At 53.6% G+C, this 19,217-nt stretch overlaps 1 protein-coding gene across 1 annotated transcript in view; it reads right to left on the bottom strand.

Moving 5' to 3' along the window:
- The window catches only part of CEP250 (centrosomal protein 250), a 43,065-nt gene that overhangs the window by 15,696 nt on the left and 8,152 nt on the right, over positions 1-19,217 (bottom strand). Inside the window, exons 7-22 of the mRNA XM_054392142.1 lie at positions 18,113-18,209; positions 16,955-17,047; positions 16,106-16,252; positions 15,623-15,801; positions 14,365-14,547; positions 11,659-11,803; positions 10,926-11,072; positions 10,536-10,766; positions 8,862-9,055; positions 7,538-7,665; positions 7,181-7,350; positions 6,377-6,556; positions 3,930-4,064; positions 3,467-3,610; positions 2,119-2,420; positions 688-847 (exon numbers count right to left, since the gene is read on the bottom strand). Of these exons, the coding sequence (XP_054248117.1) occupies positions 688-847; positions 2,119-2,420; positions 3,467-3,610; positions 3,930-4,064; positions 6,377-6,556; positions 7,181-7,350; positions 7,538-7,665; positions 8,862-9,055; positions 10,536-10,766; positions 10,926-11,072; positions 11,659-11,803; positions 14,365-14,547; positions 15,623-15,801; positions 16,106-16,252; positions 16,955-17,047; positions 18,113-18,209 (2,635 nt within the window). The remainder of the gene's footprint in view (positions 1-687; positions 848-2,118; positions 2,421-3,466; positions 3,611-3,929; positions 4,065-6,376; positions 6,557-7,180; positions 7,351-7,537; positions 7,666-8,861; positions 9,056-10,535; positions 10,767-10,925; positions 11,073-11,658; positions 11,804-14,364; positions 14,548-15,622; positions 15,802-16,105; positions 16,253-16,954; positions 17,048-18,112; positions 18,210-19,217) is intronic.

Genomic DNA, 19,217 nt, shown 5'->3' on the forward strand with positions numbered 1-19,217 from the left:
GGTGGGAGGTGTTCCTGCCCATGGCAGGGGTTGGAGCTGGAGGAGCTTTGAGGTCCCTTCCAACCCAACCCATTCTAGGATTCTGTGATTGTGACACTGTGAAATGACTTCAACCCAGAACCACACTGGAAGCAGAAGGCACAAAGCCAAGGATGCAAACTGGGCAAAATTAGCCTGGAGCTAAGGGGGCAGGCTCCCCACCCCCAAGGAATGGTCAATCTGTCCAGCTTGCATGCTGTCCAGCCTCAGAAATGAAGCTCTGTATGTGTGTGGGGGGAGCGCTGCCAGGTGGGGCACCCCTGCAGAGTGCTTGGGAGGAGAGGCAATCAGCACCCACTGGGGTGCACCTCCAAAATGCCAGAGGCTCTGGCAGAAGTGCCTCCCCCAGCCTGCCATCACCACTTCTGCTTCCCTGGACTGCTCAGGGCCTGGCAGACTCAGAAACACCATCTGGGGACAATGTTTCTAACAGAGATACTGAGAAGCTCCACAGGGATTTAAGGCCATGAACCACAAGAGAAGAAAGGGCAACAAAGGCAGAGCACAGAGATCCAGCCTTGACCTCCATCTTCAAGGCCTCTGGGCAGAAGACAGAAGCAGTGGAAGTTGTTGGGAGTGGGAACAAGTTGGGGGCTATAAGCTGAAGGTGGTGGTCTGTGTCCCTGAGGATGCCAGCACATAGGTCACCTGAGTGTGGAGCTCTTTTATTTCTGTTCTCTGGTCTGAATGGAGCTGGTGAGCCTGCTGAAGAGCAGAGAGCAGCTGAGACACCTTGTGGAGCTGGGCAAGGTTGTTTTCTTCCAGGGTTCTGAGGCTCAGTTCCTTCTCTTCCAGAGAAAGAGTCAGACTGAAAGAGAGAGCATGCAAGCCCTCACTACATGGTGTGACACTTAAGGATCTCTTAACGGGAGAACTGCAGTCTGCTGAGGCTTCACAGGATCACAGTGCACTGGGTTGGGAGGCACCTCCAGAGCTCAGCTACTCCTAGCCCCCTGCAGGAAGCAGGGACATCCCCAACTAGGTCAGGTTGCACAGAGCTCCATCAAGCCTGATCTCGAATGTCTCCAGGGATGAGGCTTCCACCACCTCCCAGGGCAACCTGTTCCAGTCTTCCACCACCCTCACAGTGAAGAGCTTCTTCCTAATGTCCAAACTTCTTCCTCTTGTCCAAACTGGTTCAGTCCTAAGCCAGGCTGGCAGCCACACTCAAGCTTTCACATCTCTTTCAACCATGCTTTCCAGGTGAATTCCTGCTAAATCCCCTGCCCTGCAGATGGGCATTGAATATAAACTTGACAAAGCCTTGACATAAGACATTAGGGAACAAAACTAGAAGTGGAGAGATTGAGATTGGATGTGAGGAAGTTGTTCCCCATGAGGGTGGTGAGAGACTGGCAGAGGTTGCCCAGGGAGGTGGTGGAAGCCTCATCCCTGGAGGTTTTTGCAGCCAGGCTGGATGTGGCTGTGAGCAACCTGCTGTGGTGTGAGGTGTCCCTGCCCATGGCAGGGGGTTGGAGGTGGATGAGCCTTGAGGTCCCTTCCAACCCTGACACTTCTGTGATTCTAAGATGAACATTTTTCATCCAGGCAACTGTTAGGATGTTTTGAGGCATGAGGAAACAGCTGGCAATAAGAAACTTTTTTTTGTGTGTGTTTTTTCTTTCTTGGGTGCTTCAGAGAGCAGCCTGGTTCAGTTCAAACTCATGGGATGGCTTCTGCCAACCAGGACTATCAGGATGGAAGACTGATGCAGGTCTCATCTGTTTCAAGTTTACTGGACCCAAGGTGGACCTGAAGGATCTATCCAGCTCACACTGCAGCTTGTCCTGCCTCCATTGGAGTGCTTCAGGTGTCAGAGCCCTGAAAGCTTCATTTAACAGCATGAACAAGGCAAGCAAAGCAAAGAGCAGCTTCTCTGAAAGGAGAGACTGCTCCAAAAGCCACCGAGTTCAGGAGAAGGATTAAAAGCAAATGCAAGACAGCACCAAGAGAATCAAACTCAAGTGCAGGGACAGCTCAGATCCCTGCTCGTTAGCAAATGCTGAGGGCCACTGTGCATGCAAAGACCTGACAGAGGGAAGCCCTCAGGCAGAATGGAGCTCCCAGGCTCCTCCTCACCTGGCTTTGTCACTCTCCAGGGCCTTCAGCAGAGCCTGGAATTCTACATTCTGATGCTCCACTTCTTCCCACCGACTCCTTTCTCCCTCCAAGGCCTGCAGGCACACTTGCAGCTCCTTGTTCTGCTGTTCTACCTCCTGCCACTGCATTTTCTTCTCATTCAAGATCTTTTGGAGGTGCAAGATCTCCATCCCCTTCTGCCTTGACAGTTCCTGTGCCTCACTCAGATCTTGCTGAGCTTTGTGGCCAATCATTTGCTGGGATTCTTCAGAGGCTGCCAGCTGAGATGTCAACTCTTCCACCTCAAGGAGAATAGAATAAAGTAGTCACTGATCACAGCTTGTCATGGCCACCCATATCATGTATGGAAGGGCAAAGAACAACTTTCCATTGCCCCCTGCCATGAGAGTGCAGACTCACAATGGATCACAGAATGTTAGGGGTTGGAAAGGACCTCCAGAGATCACCCAGCCCAACCCCCTGCCAGAGCAGGGTCCCCCAGGGCAGGGCACACAGAACACATCCAGGCAGGTTTGGAAAGTCTCCAGAGCAGGAGACTCCACAACCTCTCTGGGCAGCCTGCTCCAGGCTCCAGCACCCTCACAGGGACAAAGTTTTCCCTTCTGTTCCCATGGCACCTCCTCTGCTCCAGCTTGCCCCCAGTGCCCCTTGTGCTGTCCTTGGCCATCCCTGAGCAGAGCCTGGCTCCAGCCCTGCACATCTTTATCCCCAGCAATGAGGGCAGCCCTCAGGCTCCTCTGCTCCCAGCTCCAAGCCCCAGCTCCCTCAGCCTGGCCTCACAGGAGATGTTCCACTGCCTGCAGCAGCTTTGTGCCTCTGGGCTGGACTCTCTCAAGCAGTTTCCTGAGGTCCTTCTTGACCTGAGGGGCCCAGAACTGGACACAATATTCCAGATGTGGCTTCACCAGGGCAGAGTAGAGGGGAAGGAGAACCTCTCTAACCTACTCACCACAGCCCTTCCAATCCACCCCAGGATGCCCTTGGCCTTCTTGGTCACAAGGGCACACTGCTGGCTCATGGAGCTTGTTCAGGAATCAGAGTGGGTCACCATGCTCAGCTGAAAAATCACCTCCAAAGCCAAGACCAGCAGAAACTCATTCTGGTGATTCCTGGCCAACAGGAAAGGACTACCCCCTCTGGCCAGGGCAGCAGCTGACCAGGTGCAGCTGACCACTAAATCTTCTTCAGAGCAGCTGTGACAGAGCCCACAGGATGAAGGCAGCCAGAAGGATTCTGCCCCCTCAGTCTGCTCTGCAATGGAGAGGCAAAAAAGGGAGAGAGAGCCAACCTGTGTGAGGATTGGAGCTGCTCTTGCTGTTCCACTCACCTGTTTCTGTAGAGCATCCCTCTGCTGGAGCAGGACATTCACCTCCTCTTTGACAGTTTTGATTTCTTCCTCGTGCCTCTTCTCCACTGCCTTCATCTCATTCTGAGTTTCCTGCAGCTCTGCTTGCAGCTTTTCTTGCAGGTGCTGTGAACACAGATGGAGAGCAAGCTACAGGGACCTGCCAACAGCTTCAGCTTTTTGCTCTTTCTGTCTCAACATTTTCATTCAGCTACTTCTTTCTGCTCTTCTACCCAGCTCTGCTTCCACTGGAAACCTTCCTTCCTGTTGCTGATCTCTGGGGCTCACCAGGCTCTGTGCTTCCAGCAGTCCTGTCTCCTCAGTCCCAGGATGTAAATTTCCTCCTTACTGCCCTTCACTCTCCACCCTGCCTCTCTCAAGCCTCTCTATAACATCTAAGTGCCAACTGCCTGCTCTTTCAAGCTACCCTAGTGGCCAGACTTGCCTGCCCATTCTCTTGCTGCTCCTTCACCTCCTGCTGGAGCTGCTCTAGCTGCTGGCAGGCTTCTCTTAGCTCTTCCTGAGTTTGGAGAAGAGTCTCTAGCAAAGCATTCTTCTCACTTTCTTTTTCTAGCAGGACCTGCACAGAAATAAAGAGAAGATGAGTTTAAACTTCCCCCACAAAATTTGTCTGGCAAGACTCAGAGACTGCTGGGCTCTTGCATTCTGCAGGAGCTGTGGGGCTGGTCTGCTCACTTGGAGACACAGCTTCCTAAGCATGGACACAGAAGCATGGAATTGTTTGGGTTGGAAAAGCCTTCTGAGATCATCCAGTCCAACCAGCAACCCAACCCCACCATGGCCCCAAGTGCCATGGCCACAGGTTTCCCAAACACCTCCAGGAATGGGGACTCCAACACCTCCCTGGGCAGCCTGTGCCAATCCCTGACCACCCTCGCAGCAAAGAAATTTTTTTTCCTTACCTTCAACCTAACCCTCCCCTAGTGCAATTTCCTCTTTATCTGTGGTCATTTCATGGTGACTCAATCTTCAACAAACTCTTAGTCATCTAACAGAACAATGGGTGGCATTTCTCAGCTGCCTTGCTTTGCCTTGCCCTCTGCTCTCCCCTCTTTGCTGCCTTGCCTCCTTATCTGCTGGCCCCTGTCTGTCTGTCAATGGTGATTAAGGAGGCCTACAAGAAAGCTGGGGAGGGACTTTTGAGGGTGTCAGGGAGTGATAGGAGTGGGGGGGATGGAACAAAACTAGAAATGGGAGATTCAGATTGGATGTTAGGAAGAAGTTGTTCCCCATGAGGGTGGTGAGAGCCTGGCAGAGGTTGCCCAGGGAGGTGGTGGAAGCCTCATCCCTGGAGGTGTTTGCAGCCAGGCTGGATGTGGCTGTGAGCAACCTGCTGTGGTGTGAGGTGTCCCTGCCCATGGCAGGGGGTTGGGACTGGATGAGCCTTGAGGTTCCTTTCAACCCTGACAGTTCTGTGACTCTATGGTTTGCACCTAGTTAGCAGTAGGGACAATGCAAGGCCGCCAGAGGGCTGATAGTTTCAGCAGCTCCTGCAGGAAACTCATCAATTCCAAGTAGGGTTTGGTGAAAACCACTTCAGTGTTAAGATCTGCAGTAGACTTTGATGAAGTATTGAGTTAATTCCCTTCAGTAGGCTTTGATGAAGCACTGAGTTAATTCCCTTCCCAGTAGCTATGAAGCAGCTCTGTGCTGGGTCTGAGCTGCAATCAGTGTTGGTTGCAGAGGGATGGTGTCGTCACTGCTGAGCACTGCTTACACAGAGTTAAGGCCTTTGCTGCTCTGCTCCCCACCAGCAGCTAGGCTTGGGGTGCACAAAATTTTGGAGGGGACATAGATGGAGCACCTGGCCACAACTGAGGGACCTGAGGGTGTTCAGCCTCAGCTGAAGAGAATATTCCAGGGGCACCTCAGAGCTGCCTTCCAGGACCTGAAGGGATCCTGCAGGAAGGCTGCAGAGGGACTTTTCCTGAGGGTGTCTAGAGACAGGAGAAGGGGGAATGGTTTGGAGCTGAGGCAGAGCAGGGTTAGACTGGAGCTGAGGGAGAAGTTCTTCAGTAGGAGAGTGGTGAGACTCTGGAACAGGCTGCCCAGGGAGGCTGTGGAGGAGTTTGAGGCCAGGTTGGATGAGGCCTTGAGCAGCTGAGTCTAGTTGAGAGGTGTCCCTGCCCATGGGGGGGAGGTTGGAGGAGATGAGCTCTGAGGTCCCCTCCAAGCTCAGCCAGTCTGTGATTCCATGAGTGCAGGGCCATGCTGCCATCTCTGAGCACTGCTCTGTCACCCCAGCACCTGCAGACACAGTTAGTGCTGTCCCCAGGCACCCTCCAGAGAGGCCTTTGGGGAGGAACCCAGGAGCACTCTCAGTGTGTGACAGAGCTGCTTTGGCACAGGAGAGCTGGGCACAAAACAGTTTACCAGCAAGTGACCTCAAAGCCAGCCCAGGAGACAGCTCTGTTCTGCTGCTCTGAAATACTCTGAGCAGCCTTCATGAAGAGTTTTCTCTTGCTGACCATCCTGCTGCACCCCTCCCTACCCCACCAAGACAAAAACCCCATCCTCCTGGGCATGCAGTCCTACAAACTCAGTGTGGTCTTTGATGGAGTTAAGGCTCTGCACACCTATCAGCAAACACCAAAAGAGGACCAGTAAGAGAGGTGTGGAGGTGCAGTGAGGTGAGTCTTAGGGAATAACAACAGGATGGAATAGCAACACAAAACTCTGCAATGAAAGGTGACCTTCCTGCCTGGCTTCCTGTGAAAGGTCTCACTCCCAGCCCCCAGGACAACACTGCTCACTGTCATCTCACCAGAATGATGCTGGCAAACATGCAGGGCCCCCAGAGGCCAATACCCAGCCCCCTCCCCAGCTCCAGCCTTGCAGAGCCCCACACCCAATCCTCCTTGCAGTCTCTACCTCTTGCTTGGCATTTTCAGCTCTTGTTTGTTCTTCTTCTCGTTGAGCTTGCATGGTAGCAACTTTCTGCTTCATATCCAACAGCTTCTTTTCATGCTCCCTTTCTGCCTCTGCCTTCTCCTTCTCCCACTGCTCCAGCATCCTCTGCAGCTCTGAGCAGTGCCCTTCCTGCTCACTTGCCTGAGTAGGGAGGAGAAGCCTTCAAGATCCAGGTCCTGGTCAGGCTTCTCAACACAGATGTGAAGCTTTGTCCCTGCCACAGACCACCCAACCTCCTGGTGCCCTCAGCTAATGCCCACACTGCCTTTGTGGCTGTGGTTACTGTCCCAGCACAGCCCTGGGGGTCTCCATCTGCCCACTCTGCTGCCTGGCCTAGCAAGGGCTGTGTGGCCTGTGCCAGCTGACTGCTGCCACTTCACACACTCACAGAGTGCTCTGGGTTGGAAGGGAGCTCCAAAGGGCATCCAGTCCAACCCCCTGCACTCAGCAGGGACATCCTCCCCTGGATCAGGTTGCCCAGAGCCCTGTCCAGCCTCACCTTGAACAGCTCCAGGCACCTGGAGCCTCAACCACCTCCCTGGGCAACCTGTTGCAGTGTTCCACCACCCTCCTGGTGCAGAACTTGTTCCTCACATCCAATCTCAATCTGCTCTGCTCTAGTTTGAAGCCATTGCCCCTGGTCCTGTCCCTGCAGGCCTTTGGGAACAGTCTCTCTCCATCCTTCCTGTAGCCCCCCAGGCCATTCTTCTAAAGCCAGCTCACATAGCTTGCAGGAGGAATTGAGAAGCTCAGAGGATTTCCTACCAGGTCCTGCAGGAGCTTGTTTCTTTCCACTTGATGCTGAGTGTCCCTGAGCCTGAGGGTGGTGTCACACTGCTGCTCTGCCTGCAGGAGCTGCTGGGCCATGTGCTCTCGTTCCTGCTGCAGGAGAGACCTCTCTGCTTCCAGCTCACACTGCAGGCACCTCACCTCCCCTGCAAGCATGGCAAGAGGCAGGGTTCACAAACAATGCTTCTGACTCTACTGACCTGAACCCATTTGCAGTGCAGTGTGGGAGGGCTCTGCCTTCATCTCCACTCCTCAGAACCACTGCAGAGTTATTTTTAGACCCTCTGGCCTAGGCAGGGGGATCAGGAGAAACAACACCCACGAGGCTCTCACCTTGTATCACCTCCTTGGCCTGTGTGACTGTGTGAAGTTGCATTTCAAGCTGACTCCTGGTGATCTCCAGCTGAGATAAGTGCTGCTGAGTCTCAAACAGGCTGGATTCCAGGGTCTCCTTCACTGACCTACAAGTTGCATAGAGAGAGAGACAGAGAAAGGAGTTTCTTGCTCCTGATCCCTACAGGGAGCCCTCCAGCAAGAAGTGGCTCAAGATCCCTACCCCTGAGAATGGGAAATACTTGTAGCCAGAAAACACACTGCAGAGCCAGGCTGGCTTGCTTGGGACTTCACACAGCAATGTGCAAGGGAGCATCAACTTGAGCCTAAGGCTCAGGAGAGCTTTGCTGGGTTTAGCTGTCAGGAACATCACATTAAAAATCAAAGAATCACAGAATGTGAGGGGCTGGAAAGGACCTCAAAATATCATCCAGTCCAACGCCCCTGCCAGAGCAGGGTCACCCAGGGCAGGTCACACAGGAACACATCCAGCCAGGTCTTGAATATCTCCAGAGAGGGAGACTCCACAACCCCCCTGGGCAGCCTGTTCCAGGGCTCTGTCACCCTCACAGGGAAAAAAATTTTTCCTCCTGTTTCCATGGAACTTCCTCTGCCTCAGCTTCCACCACTGCCCCTTGTGCTGTCCTTGGGCATCCCCCAGCAGAGCCTGGCTCCAGCCTCTGGGCACTCCCCCTGCACATCTTTATCCCCAGCAATGAGGTCACCCTCAGGCTCCTCCTCTCCAAGCTACAGAGCCCTCAGCTCCCTCAGGCTCTCCTCATGAGGAAGATGTTCCACTGCCTGCAGCATCTTGGTGGCTCTGTGTTGGGCTCTCTCAAGCAGTTCCCTGAGGTCCTTCCTGAACTGAGGGGCCCAGAACTGGACACAATATTCCAGATGTGGCCTCAGCAGGGCAGAGCAGAGGGAAGGAGAACCTCTCTCGATCTACTCACCACAGCCCTTCTAATCCACCCCAGGATGCCCTTGGCCTTCTTGGCCACCAGAGCACATTGCTGGCTCATGGTCAGCCTTCCACCCACCAGGACCCCCAGGGCCTTTTCCCCTTCACTGCTCTCCACTGTCAGTCCTCAACCTATCCTGCTCCATGGGGTTGTTCTTTCCCAGGTGCCAGACTCTCCCCTTGTTGCCCTTGCTGGCTTCCATCAAAATCTCTTTCCTTTGAGGCTGCTTCTTGAGATTCTGCCATTTGCTGTGCATGGCAGGTGAGAAGAGCTGAAAAGCAGTCAGGATGCAATTAATGCTCCTGGAGTGCTTACACAGACACTGAAGAGCAGCCTGCCCAGGTTCTCCTGCCTGCCTTTACCTGGCCTCTTCCAGCTGCTCTGCAAGGCTTTGCCTGTCCCTCTCCAGGGCTGCCAGCCGCACCTCCAGGGCTGCCTTCTCCCTCACCAGGACCTCCTTCTCCTTGCACACCTTGGCCAAGGCCTGCCCTTGGCGACAGGACTCCTGCTGCAGCTGCTCCAGGCCACTGCTGGCCACCTCCTGCTGGTGGCACACCTGAAGGGAGACAAAACACAGTCAGAGTCCTTCCTCTGTGCTGAGCTAACCAGTGCCAGTGCCACTGCTGAGCCAGCTGTGCCCTGGGCTGAAGGGGCAGGAGCAGCTGCAGTGTGCTGCACCAAGACCTTGGGCTGCCCACAGCCAGGAGCTCTGTTCATGTGAGAGTGATGGGGAAGGTCCTGCTGGGTGGCCTGGCAGCAGCCAGCTCCTTCACTACAAACACCAATACCCCAGGCTGCTGGTTTTCATGCAAAAAAACCTGTGCATCTTCTAGAAGTGCCACCCTGCCAACTCAGATTCTATCAGGATCCAGTCCAAGGGCTGGAGTTTTCAGGAAACACTGAGCAAAAGCTGTAGGAAGTGCAAACACACAGACCTGCTCCTTCCAGAGAAAGAAGAAAATCAGAATCACAGAACTGTCAGGGTTGGAAGGGACCTCAAGGCTCATCCAGCTCCAACCCCCTGCCATGGGCAGGGACACCTCACACCACAGCAGGTTGCTCACAGCCACATCCAGCCTGGCTGAAAAACCCTCCAGGGATGAGGCTTCCACCACCTCCCTGGGCAACCTCTGCCAGGCTCTCACCACCCTCATGGGGAACAACTTCTTCCTCACATCCAATCTGAATCTCCCATTTCTACTTTTGTTCCATTCCCCCCCACTCCTATCACTCCCTGACACCCTCAAAAGTCCCTCCCCAGCGTTCTTGGAGCCCCCTTCAGATCCTGGAAGGCCACAAGAAGGTCTCCTGGGAGCCTTCTCCTCTCCAGACTGCACAACCCCAACTCTCTCAGGCTGTCTCCAGAGCAGAGCAGCTCCAGCCCTCTGCTCATCCTTGGGGCCCTTCTCTGGACACCTTCCAGCACCTCCAGATCCTTCCTGGAACAGAGGCTCCAGAACTGGACCCAGAGCTCCAGGACCCAGAGCTCCAGGTCACCCAGCACCCCCAGGTCCTTTTCCCACAGGCAGCTTTCCAGCCACCAACTTCTCTGTATGGCTTAAAATACAACCCAGACAATTTCCTGCTGTCCTTCCCAGCCTCAGCAGTACCAGAGAGCCCACAGTGACTTGCAGCTTTGTCCCACTCCCCAGAGCAGACAAATGGAGTTTTGAAAGCTGCAGACTTCACAACAAAAAGCATGAAGAGAAGGAAGCAGCCCTGGGGCTTGCCTTAAGAAAGGGCTTCAGAGTTGAAGACTTTGTTTCTTTTGCTGCATGTGAGCCTAGGAGGCCTCACTCTTCTCTTTGCAGCTGAGCAGCAGCCAGAAAGAGGCCAGCACAGACTGGTGGATTAAAAGAGCTGTAGAAGACAGCTCAGAGAACTCCAGAACAGCTTCAAGCTTTTCCAAGAAGAAGCAAACTAAGCCTTTGGAACTGCAGCACTACCAAAACCCACTGCATAAATCCAACAGATGCAGCCTCACTGAGCTGAGCAGTCAAAAGCCCACCCAGAAAGCACCAAGATTTTGGTCTCACCTGATTGAGTTTCTCTTGGGTTTCTGCCTTCTCCTCTGCCAGTATCATCAGCTCCATCTGGAGCCCCTCCTGCTGCTCCTCTGCTTTTTCCAGCAGCTGCTCCAGTTGGGCTTTCTCTGCACTGAGCTCTTCATTTTTTCTCTCACATAAGTTCAGCTTCTCCAGGTCAGAGATCTTTGCTCTCTCCAGCTCATCCACTCTACCTGACAGAAGGTCATTCTCCTGCTCCAGCTACAACCCCAAAAGGAAATGAAACACAGGTAAGATTTACCACCCAGAATGCTTGTCCTGGGCAAAAAAAGGAACATTTTCACATTCAGGCAAGGTGTCTGAAGATGAAGCAGCAGCTGCAGATGGACACCTGGCAAGCTGTTGGGCAACTCTGCTCACCTGCAGCAGCAGCTTGTTCAGCTGCACTTTATCCAGAGCAAGAGCTTCACTGATGCTGCTCATCTTTGCTGCTGCAACCTGCAGGTCTGCTCTTTCAGCACTCATCTTGTTCTGAGCCCCTGTCAACTCTGCTACTGACTGCTCAGCCTGGAGAGACAAAAGAATGTGGTGGTAGTGAAGAGAGGAGGCTGAGGGGAGACCTCATCACTCTCTGCTGAAAGGAGCTCGTGGAGAGGTTGGTGCTGGTCTCTTCTCACAGGTCATTAGTGACAGGACAAGAGGGAATGGCCTCAAGCTGCAGCAGGGGACATGAGGAAAAGTTATTTCACATCAGGAGTGGTCAGACACTGGCACAGGCTGCCCAGGGAGGTGATGGAGTCCCCAAGCCTGGAGGTGTTTCAGGGGGTTTGGATGTGGTGCTTGGGGCTATGGTTCAGGGGTGACCCTTGCAGAGCAGGGTCAGGAGTTGGACTTGGTGATCCTGAGGCTCTTTTCCAACCTGAATGTTTGTGTGAGATCCCTGGCTTCAGGCAGCAACTCCAGACCCCACTCTGTGCCTCTGATGTGCTCCCAGCTCAGTGTTCCAAAGAATCCACCTCCAAGAGCCTGTGACCCCTGGGCACAGCTTTCCAAGGACAACATTTCTGCTACTGCCACACACAGCACCTGTGGTGGTCTTGCTGTCCCCAACTCCCTCTCCCACCAGTGCTGCCCAGCAATGGGGTGAGCAAACCTTCTCCAGTGCCATTGCAAGCTCTTGCTTCTCTTGCTTCAGCAGGTCCCTCTGGAGATGTGATTCCTCCAGTGTCTCTCTTGCAACCACCAACTCACTCTGCAACAATGAATGTTTGCCTTCAAGAGCAGCTAAGTCCTGCAGCCTGTGAGCAAAGGAAAGACAAAACAGCTTTTAATGGAGGAGCAGACACAGCAGGTGGAAAAATTTCCAACAGCTTTACATTGACAGCTAAAGAATGCTGCAATTTCCTGACCAGAGCTGCTGTAGCTGAAGTCACTGAGAAAGCAAAACAAGCTTCCAGAGATCAGGGAATGCTTCCAAGGAGCTCAAGTGCTCCCAACTTAACAGAGGCTTAATTTAACTCTCTCATCTTTTTGATATGCACCTGGGGTGCATTAACAAGAGTGTGGCCAGCAGGTCAAGGGAGGTTCTTCTCCCCCTCTACTCTGCCCTGGTGAGGCCACAGCTGGAATATTGTGTCCAGTTCTGGGTTTCCCTGTTCAAGAGGGACAGGAATATAGTGGAGAGTGTCCAAGGGAGGGTATGAGGATGATGAAGGGACTGGAGCATCTGTGTGATGAGGAAAGGCTGAGAGCCCTGGGAATGGTTAGAATGGAGGAGAGCAGCCTGAGAGGAGATCTGATCAATGGTGACAAATACCTGCAGGGTGGTGTCAAGCAGAAGGGGCCAGGCTCTGTTCAGTGGTGTCCTGGGACAGGACAAGGAGCAAGGGACACAACCTGGAACCCAGGAGGTTCCACCTCAACATGAGGAGAAACTTCTTTGGTGTGAGGGTGCTGGAGGCCTGGAGCAGGCTGCCCAGGGGGCTTGTGGAATATTCCCTCAGCTACTCTTGCCTTCAGCAGGGAGCTGCTGAAGGAGCCTGTACTGTATGTGGGGAGGAGAGGGGTATGGATTTCCAACCCAGTGATCATAGGATTTCAGGATGATTCAGACTACCAGGCACTCCAGGAGGCCTCTAGCCCAATCTTCAGCTCAGAGCAGCTGGGCTCAGCTATGGGGTCAGTCCAGGCTGTTCAAGGCTCAGCTGGGCTTTCCAAATTTCCAGGGATGGAATCTGCACAACCCCTCTGAGTAAGCTCCTCTGCTGCATGATTCATTGCCTTCATGGCTGCAGTTTTTGTTCTCCTTAAACCCAGTCTGAACCTCTCCTTTTTCAGCTTGTGCCTGCCATCAGCTGAGGCCTGGCCAGGTTTGGAATGACTGTGCTGAAGGGCCATGAAGTGCAAGGAGGGAGCTCAGCTGCATGGCAGCAGGCAGCCACACCTGCCCCATGCTGCCTTCACCCTTCTGTGCTAAAAACAATGAGCATGCAAAAGTGCCCTCCAAGTGGAGCTGTCAGACTGCAGTACCAGGGCAGGTCATGGAGCAGATCATCTCAGGCACCATTACATGCCCTGTAGAGAACAACCAGGGGAGCAGGCCCAGGCAGCATTGGGTTTATGAAGGGCAGGTCTTGCCTGACCAACCTGATCCTGATCCCCTTCTGTGACAGGAGGACTGACTGTTGGCTGAGGGAAAGGCTGTGGATGTTGTCTACACAGACTTTGGAAAAAGCCTTTGACATTGTTCCCCACAGGATTCTGATGGACAGACTGCTGATGGCTTGGCTGAGCAAGGCTCTGCTGGATACAGCACTGGCTGGATGGGCCCAGAGAGTGATGCTCAATGGAGTTAAAGCCAGCTGGCAGCCAGGCACCAGAGGTGCTCCTCAGGGCTCAGTGTTGGGACCACTTCTCTTTGACATCTTTATTGATGACCTTGATAAGGACACAGAGTGTGGCAGCAGTGAGTTCACAGATGGCACCAGGTTAGGTGGAGAGATCTGCACCAGGGTAAAGAGGCTCTACAGAGGCACTTGGATAGATTGGATCCATGGCCAACATTTACAGGAGGAGCTTCAACCAGGCCAAGTGCCAGGTCCTGCACTTGGGGCACAACCACCCCAAGCAATGCTCCAGGCTTGGGGCACTGTGGCTAGAAACTGCCTGGCACAAAGGGACCTGGGGGTACTGATGGACAAGCAGCTGAAGAGGAGCCAGCAGTGCCCAGGTGGCCAAGAGAGCCAAAGGCATCCTGGCTGGGATCAGCAATGCTGTGTCCAGCAGGAGCAGGGAGGGGATTGTCCCCTGGGACTCAGCTCTGGGGAGGCCACACCTTGAGTGTTGTGTCCAGGTTTGGGCACCTCAATCCAAGAGAGATGTGGAGGTGCTGGAGCCAGGGCAGAGGAGGGCAAGGAAGCTGTAAAGGGCCTGGAGAAGAAATCTGGTGAAGAGTGACTGAAGGAGCTGGGGATGGTTAGTGTGAAGAGGAGGCTGAGGGGAGACTTCATCACTCTCTACAGCTCCCTGAAAGGAGGTTGTGGAGAGGTTGCTGCTGGTCTCTTCTCCCAGGTCATTAGTGATAGAGCAAGAGGGAATGGCCTCAAGCTGCAGCAGGGGAGGTTTAGCCTGGACAGCAGGAAAAGTCACAGCAAGAGTGGTCAGACACTGGCACAGGCTGCCCAGGGAGGTGGTGGAGTCCCCAAGCCTGGAGGTGTTTCAAGGTGGTTTGGATGTGGTGCTTGGGGCTATGGTTTAGGGGTGACCCTTGCAGAGCAGGGTCAGTGATTGGACTTGGTGATCCCAGGCATCTTTTCCAGCCTCAATGTTTCTGTGCTTCTGTGAAAGCTTCAACACTCACAGGAGCTCCTGGTCACGATGAGCTTTCTCCATTGTCTGTTGCTGCTCCATCTTTTCCCCCTGGGCTGAATCCTCCTTCAGCTGCAGTTCAGTGTTACTCTGACGCAGACGTGAGGCTTCCTGCTTTGCTGCTTCAAGCTGCTGCTGTAGCTCTTCCCTGGTTTGCTCCAGAGCTGCACAGTCACTGCAGAGACAAGGCTCAGTTAGACAAAGAGGCCTGAAGAGCCACTGATCCCATTTTCACCATTCCAGGAGGGAGCTGTGAGGAGCAAAGTAAGGAAAAACTTTGCTCTTCCCCTCACAAGGAAGCTGAAGAGGGAAAGAGAAAGGAAGGCAGGCTTAGACTTCTGCCTCAGCTGGTAGCCAGGAAAGGGCACCCAAAGAACAGAACTCAGAGGAGCAGCACACCAAGAGGGAGGCATCTTGCATTCCAAACCTGCTCTAAAGCTCCAAGCCAGCCTTAGGATTCACAGTGGAGCATGAAAAGCAGTGACAGGAGGATGCTCAAGTGCCAAACAGGGGCACACATGTGGCAGGGCAGGGCAGGGCAATGTGCTCTGGTGGCCAAGAAGGCCAAGGGACTCCTGGGGTGTATCAGAAGGGCTGTGGTCAGTAGATCGAGAGAGGTTCTCCTTCCCTCTGCTCTGCCTTGCTGAGGCCACATCTGGAATATTGTGTCCAGTTCTGGGCCCCTCAGTTCAGGAAGGACCTCAGGGAACTGCTTGAGAGAGTCCAGCACACAGCCACAGAAATGATGAAGGCAGTGGAACATCTTCCTCATGAGGAGAGCCTGAGGGAGCTGAGGGCTCTGTAGCTTGGAGAGGAGGAGCCTGAGGGTGACCTCATTGCTGGGGATAAAGATGTGCAGGGGGAGTGCCCAGAGGCTGGAGCCAGGCTCTGCTGGGGGATGCCCAAGGACAGCACAAGGGGCAGGGGTGGAAGCTGAGGCAGAGGAAGTTCCATGGAAACAGGAGGATTTTTTTTTTTTCCCTGTGAGGGTGACAGAGCCCTGGCACAGGCTGCCCAGGGGGGTTGTGGAGTCTCCCTCTCTGGAGATGAAATTCAAGACCTGCCTGGCTGTGTTTCTGTGTGACGTGCCCTGGGTGACCCTGCTCTGGCAGGGGGGTTGGACTGGGTGATATTTTGAGGTCCTTCCCAACCCCTCACATTCTGTGATTCTGTGAGTTCTTTGCTCCTAACACCTCTGAGCTCCCTGCACTGGGGGCAGCTTGCCTCCAGCATGCAGGAGGAGCACTCACCCTCGCAGTGTTTCTACCAGAGCCTGGAGGTGCTGCCGGTGGCTGCTGGATGTCCTGCATTCCTCCTCCAGCTGCTCAAGGCTCTGCTGCAGCTTCCTGCACTTCTCCTCCTGCTGTCTGTGCTGTTGCATCAGGCAATTGACAGAGTTCTTGGTGGCAGAGAGCTCTTCTTGTAGGGCCTGCAAGGGATGGGCAGGGGAAGAGTACAAAGAAGCAGTGAGGAGAGCAGGGAAGATGGCTCCTGACAGCTGAAAGAAGCAGCAGCAGAGAAACAGCTCACCTGAAGGCAAAAGCTGGGATGAGGGGGGTGGAGACCAAGGAGGGAAAAGCAGTGAAACACAGAGCTGATGAGACTGGCAAGGCAATATGGAACCAAGGCTGGCAAGGCTAGAGAGAAACTAAGGCAATGGGAAGGTTTCAAGCTACATGAGGCATCAGCAGCTGAGCCTGGAGCCCCTGGGGAAGACAAGCAGAAATCCTCACCTGTGTTGCCCCTTGCCTCTTTGCCAGTGCTTCCTGAACCAACATAAGGGCATGCTCTGCATCAAGGGAGCTCAGGCAGGAAGAGAAGATGTTGCTGGGCTCTGCATGCTGGGAACTGTCAGTGCTGCCACTGCCATCCAACACCATCTGAAAGCCCACAGCAAGCTGTTACTCCTTGCTCAACCTACTTCCACTTCTCTGTTTCTCCTTTTTTTCCCTCCACTTCACCCTAGAGTTATTAAAAACTCCAATCCCTCATTTCTTCAGTCAACAAAGAAGTTTTGCTCCTGTGGCCATGAGCACCTCAGGGATTTCTGAGTACAGCTACTATAAAGAAGAAGAAAAGGGTGAAGTGGCTGGAGGCTGCCTGAATGCTCACTTTCTTGAAGCTCTGAAGGATGACTTTGGTCCCTTTTCAGCTTCTTGGAACCACACACCCAAGCACCAGGAAACAGCAAGGGAAGGAAATATGAATGCTGCCCAGGGGAGGAGGAATCTGATGAACACTGGACACCAGCAACAAAGAAGCTGCTGCTCATAATCACTCTGAGCAGCAGCAGAGCAGGATTAAAAGTGAGGGCATAAGGGGACTTGGAGAGAGGCTGCTTAGCAGAGCCATGAAGGCAAAGCTACTGCAGCTTCTACTGATCCAGGTGGAGTGTCCCAGGAACACTGTGGCAATTCAGAAGTTGGGTTTAAGTTAGAAAAGTGGTGTAAGAACTAAGCAGTCAGTAGCAGTTACCACAGACAGCACAGAGCACATCCCTCTCTTCCCTGGGCTCCTCTAGTGCCTTCCTCAAGCACTTGCAAATCAAATTTGCAGGGCTGTGGTCCCAGCTTTGTACTCACCTCAGTGATATCTTTTATCAGCTTTTGGAGGGAAAGGTTCTCTTCTTTGGCACTTTTAGTCAAGGAAGCTTCATATTCTGACTGACTTGCTTCCTAAGAACAGAAAAAGGAAAGGGTAGGCAGGAAAGAGCTGCTCCCCTCTGTGGGATTCCCACCCTCAGCAGCATTCTCCTGCCAACAGGCCTCAGTCCCAGTGATTCCAGAGTATTCCTTCCCAGATCTATTTAATTCCTTTTCTCCTAAAGCTAAGAAGAAAAGCCAAGAGCTGCTTTTTACAGCCTGCTATGAAGCTGTCAGTTCCAAGGAACTTGGATTCCTGAGGCAGAACAGCATTGGGGCAACCCCCCTGAGGAAGACACCTGAGCTGTCTGCAGCCTGCACCTGCACTGACTCCACAAAGCCAAACACACAGGGGAAGTGTTGGCAACATGCCTGAAGTTCCACACACTTAGCATCCTTAGTGCTCTGTCTTGGCCATCTGAACAGGAGCCAGGCTGTGCCCAGGTGGCCAAGAAGGGCAGCAGCAGCCTGGCCTGGAGCAGCAATGGCATGGGCAGCAGCAGCAGGGCAGGGATGGTGACCCTGGACTGGGCACTGGGGAAGCCACAGCTCAAATCCTGGGCTCAGTTTTGGGTTCCTCACTTCCAGAAGGTCATTGAGGGCTGGAGCAGGTCCAGAGAAGGGCAACCAAGCTGGGGAAGGGTCTGGAGAAGAGGGCTGGGGAGGAGCAGCCGAGGGAGCTGGGGGTGGTTAGTGTGGAGAAGAGGCTGAGGGAGACCTCATTGCTCTCTGCAGCTCCTGAGAGGAGGCTGGAGCCAGGTGGGGGTTGGGCTCTGCTCCCTGGTCTCAAGTGATAGAAGGAGAGGAAATGGCCTGAAAGTGTGCCAGGGAGGGTTAGGTTGGAGATGAGGAACAATTTCTTTGCTGCAAGAGTGATCAGGGATTGTCCCAGGTTGCCCAGGGAGGTGGTGGAGCCCCCATCCCTGGAGGGGTTCCAGAAAGGTGTGGCCATGGCACCTGGGGCCATGGTAGGGTTGGGTTGATGTTGGACTGGGTGATCTTGGAGGGCTTTTCCACCCCAGGCAGTTCTGTGGTTCTCTTGAGGAAGCCATGCTTCCCCGTGCTGAGGCTGGAGAGCAAACCCCAGGGAAAACACACCAGAACGTCCACTGTGTCAGTCAGGGTCTTCAAGGTCCTCTCCTTCTCCTCGTTCTGCTTCTGAGACTGGACAAGCAAGGCTGAGAGCTCCGTTATCCTGAGGAGAGAAGGTCAATCAAATCCCAAATCACCTCACACCATCTCCTGTGCCACTCCCAAATCACCTCACACCATCACCTGCTAAGGAGCTGGGAGGTTCCCAGAAGAACAGCAGAGAGATTCCAACCCAGAAATGGCAGCAAAGGCAGAGTTCCCCTCTACAAGGCCATGTGGTTGATTTAGCCAAAGAGCTCTTCTGGCCCTAGGGGCTCTCTGCACTCAGTCTTGCAAGGAACTGCCAGGCCTGAGGTGCTACAGCACTTAGGATGGCCCTGGGCAAAGCCCTTCCAGCTCCTTTAGCACAGCCCTGGGTAGCAAAAGGGCTGTACAAGAGACAGGACAGAGCTCTCAAGTTCCAGCTAACAGTGAACACACTGCAAGGTGCAATCTCTTTCCCAGCTTTGTCTTATTCAGAAGAGCTCCTGCCAGTCAAATGTTTTTTTTCCTCTCCCACTGAAGGCAGGAGTCTGACTGGGGAGAGAGGCAGGGCTGCTCACAATAGCTGCTGGGGTAGTTTCCAGGCTATGCCCAGAAGATTCTCCACAGCTCTTGAACAGAAAATAGTAGAAAGTAAACAAATCACCACTGGGTGTAAAGAGGAAAATGATGCTAAGTCCTAAACAATCCCAGTGGAGAGGCTGTCAGCCAGGTGGGGTTGCCTGTGCTCACTTCTGTCTTTTGGCTTCCTCACTCTGCCTCCTTGCTGACCTTGGCTGTGTTTTTTGTTTTGGCTAAGTCCTAACAAACAATTCTCTGCTCTTCCTCTTGTCCCTTAGTGTCCAGGAGGGTAGAAGGAAGAGGGCAGGGAAGGGGAAAGCTGTTAACTCCCCTGGTTTTGGCTCAGGGGGGTCCTTGTGCTGTTTATCAATTGTAAATCCCTATAAATATTGTCCAGTTTGTACATACTCATTGCAGTTCACTTCAGATGGTAGTTGTGCTTGTAAATGCAGCTTCATCTGCTTCCAGCTGAGCTGGGCTGGCAAAGTTCAATGTTGGGGGGAATTTT

This window comes from Indicator indicator, chromosome 24 (genome assembly GCF_027791375.1).
Source record: "Indicator indicator isolate 239-I01 chromosome 24, UM_Iind_1.1, whole genome shotgun sequence".
NCBI classification, from domain to species: Eukaryota; Metazoa; Chordata; class Aves; order Piciformes; family Indicatoridae; genus Indicator; species Indicator indicator.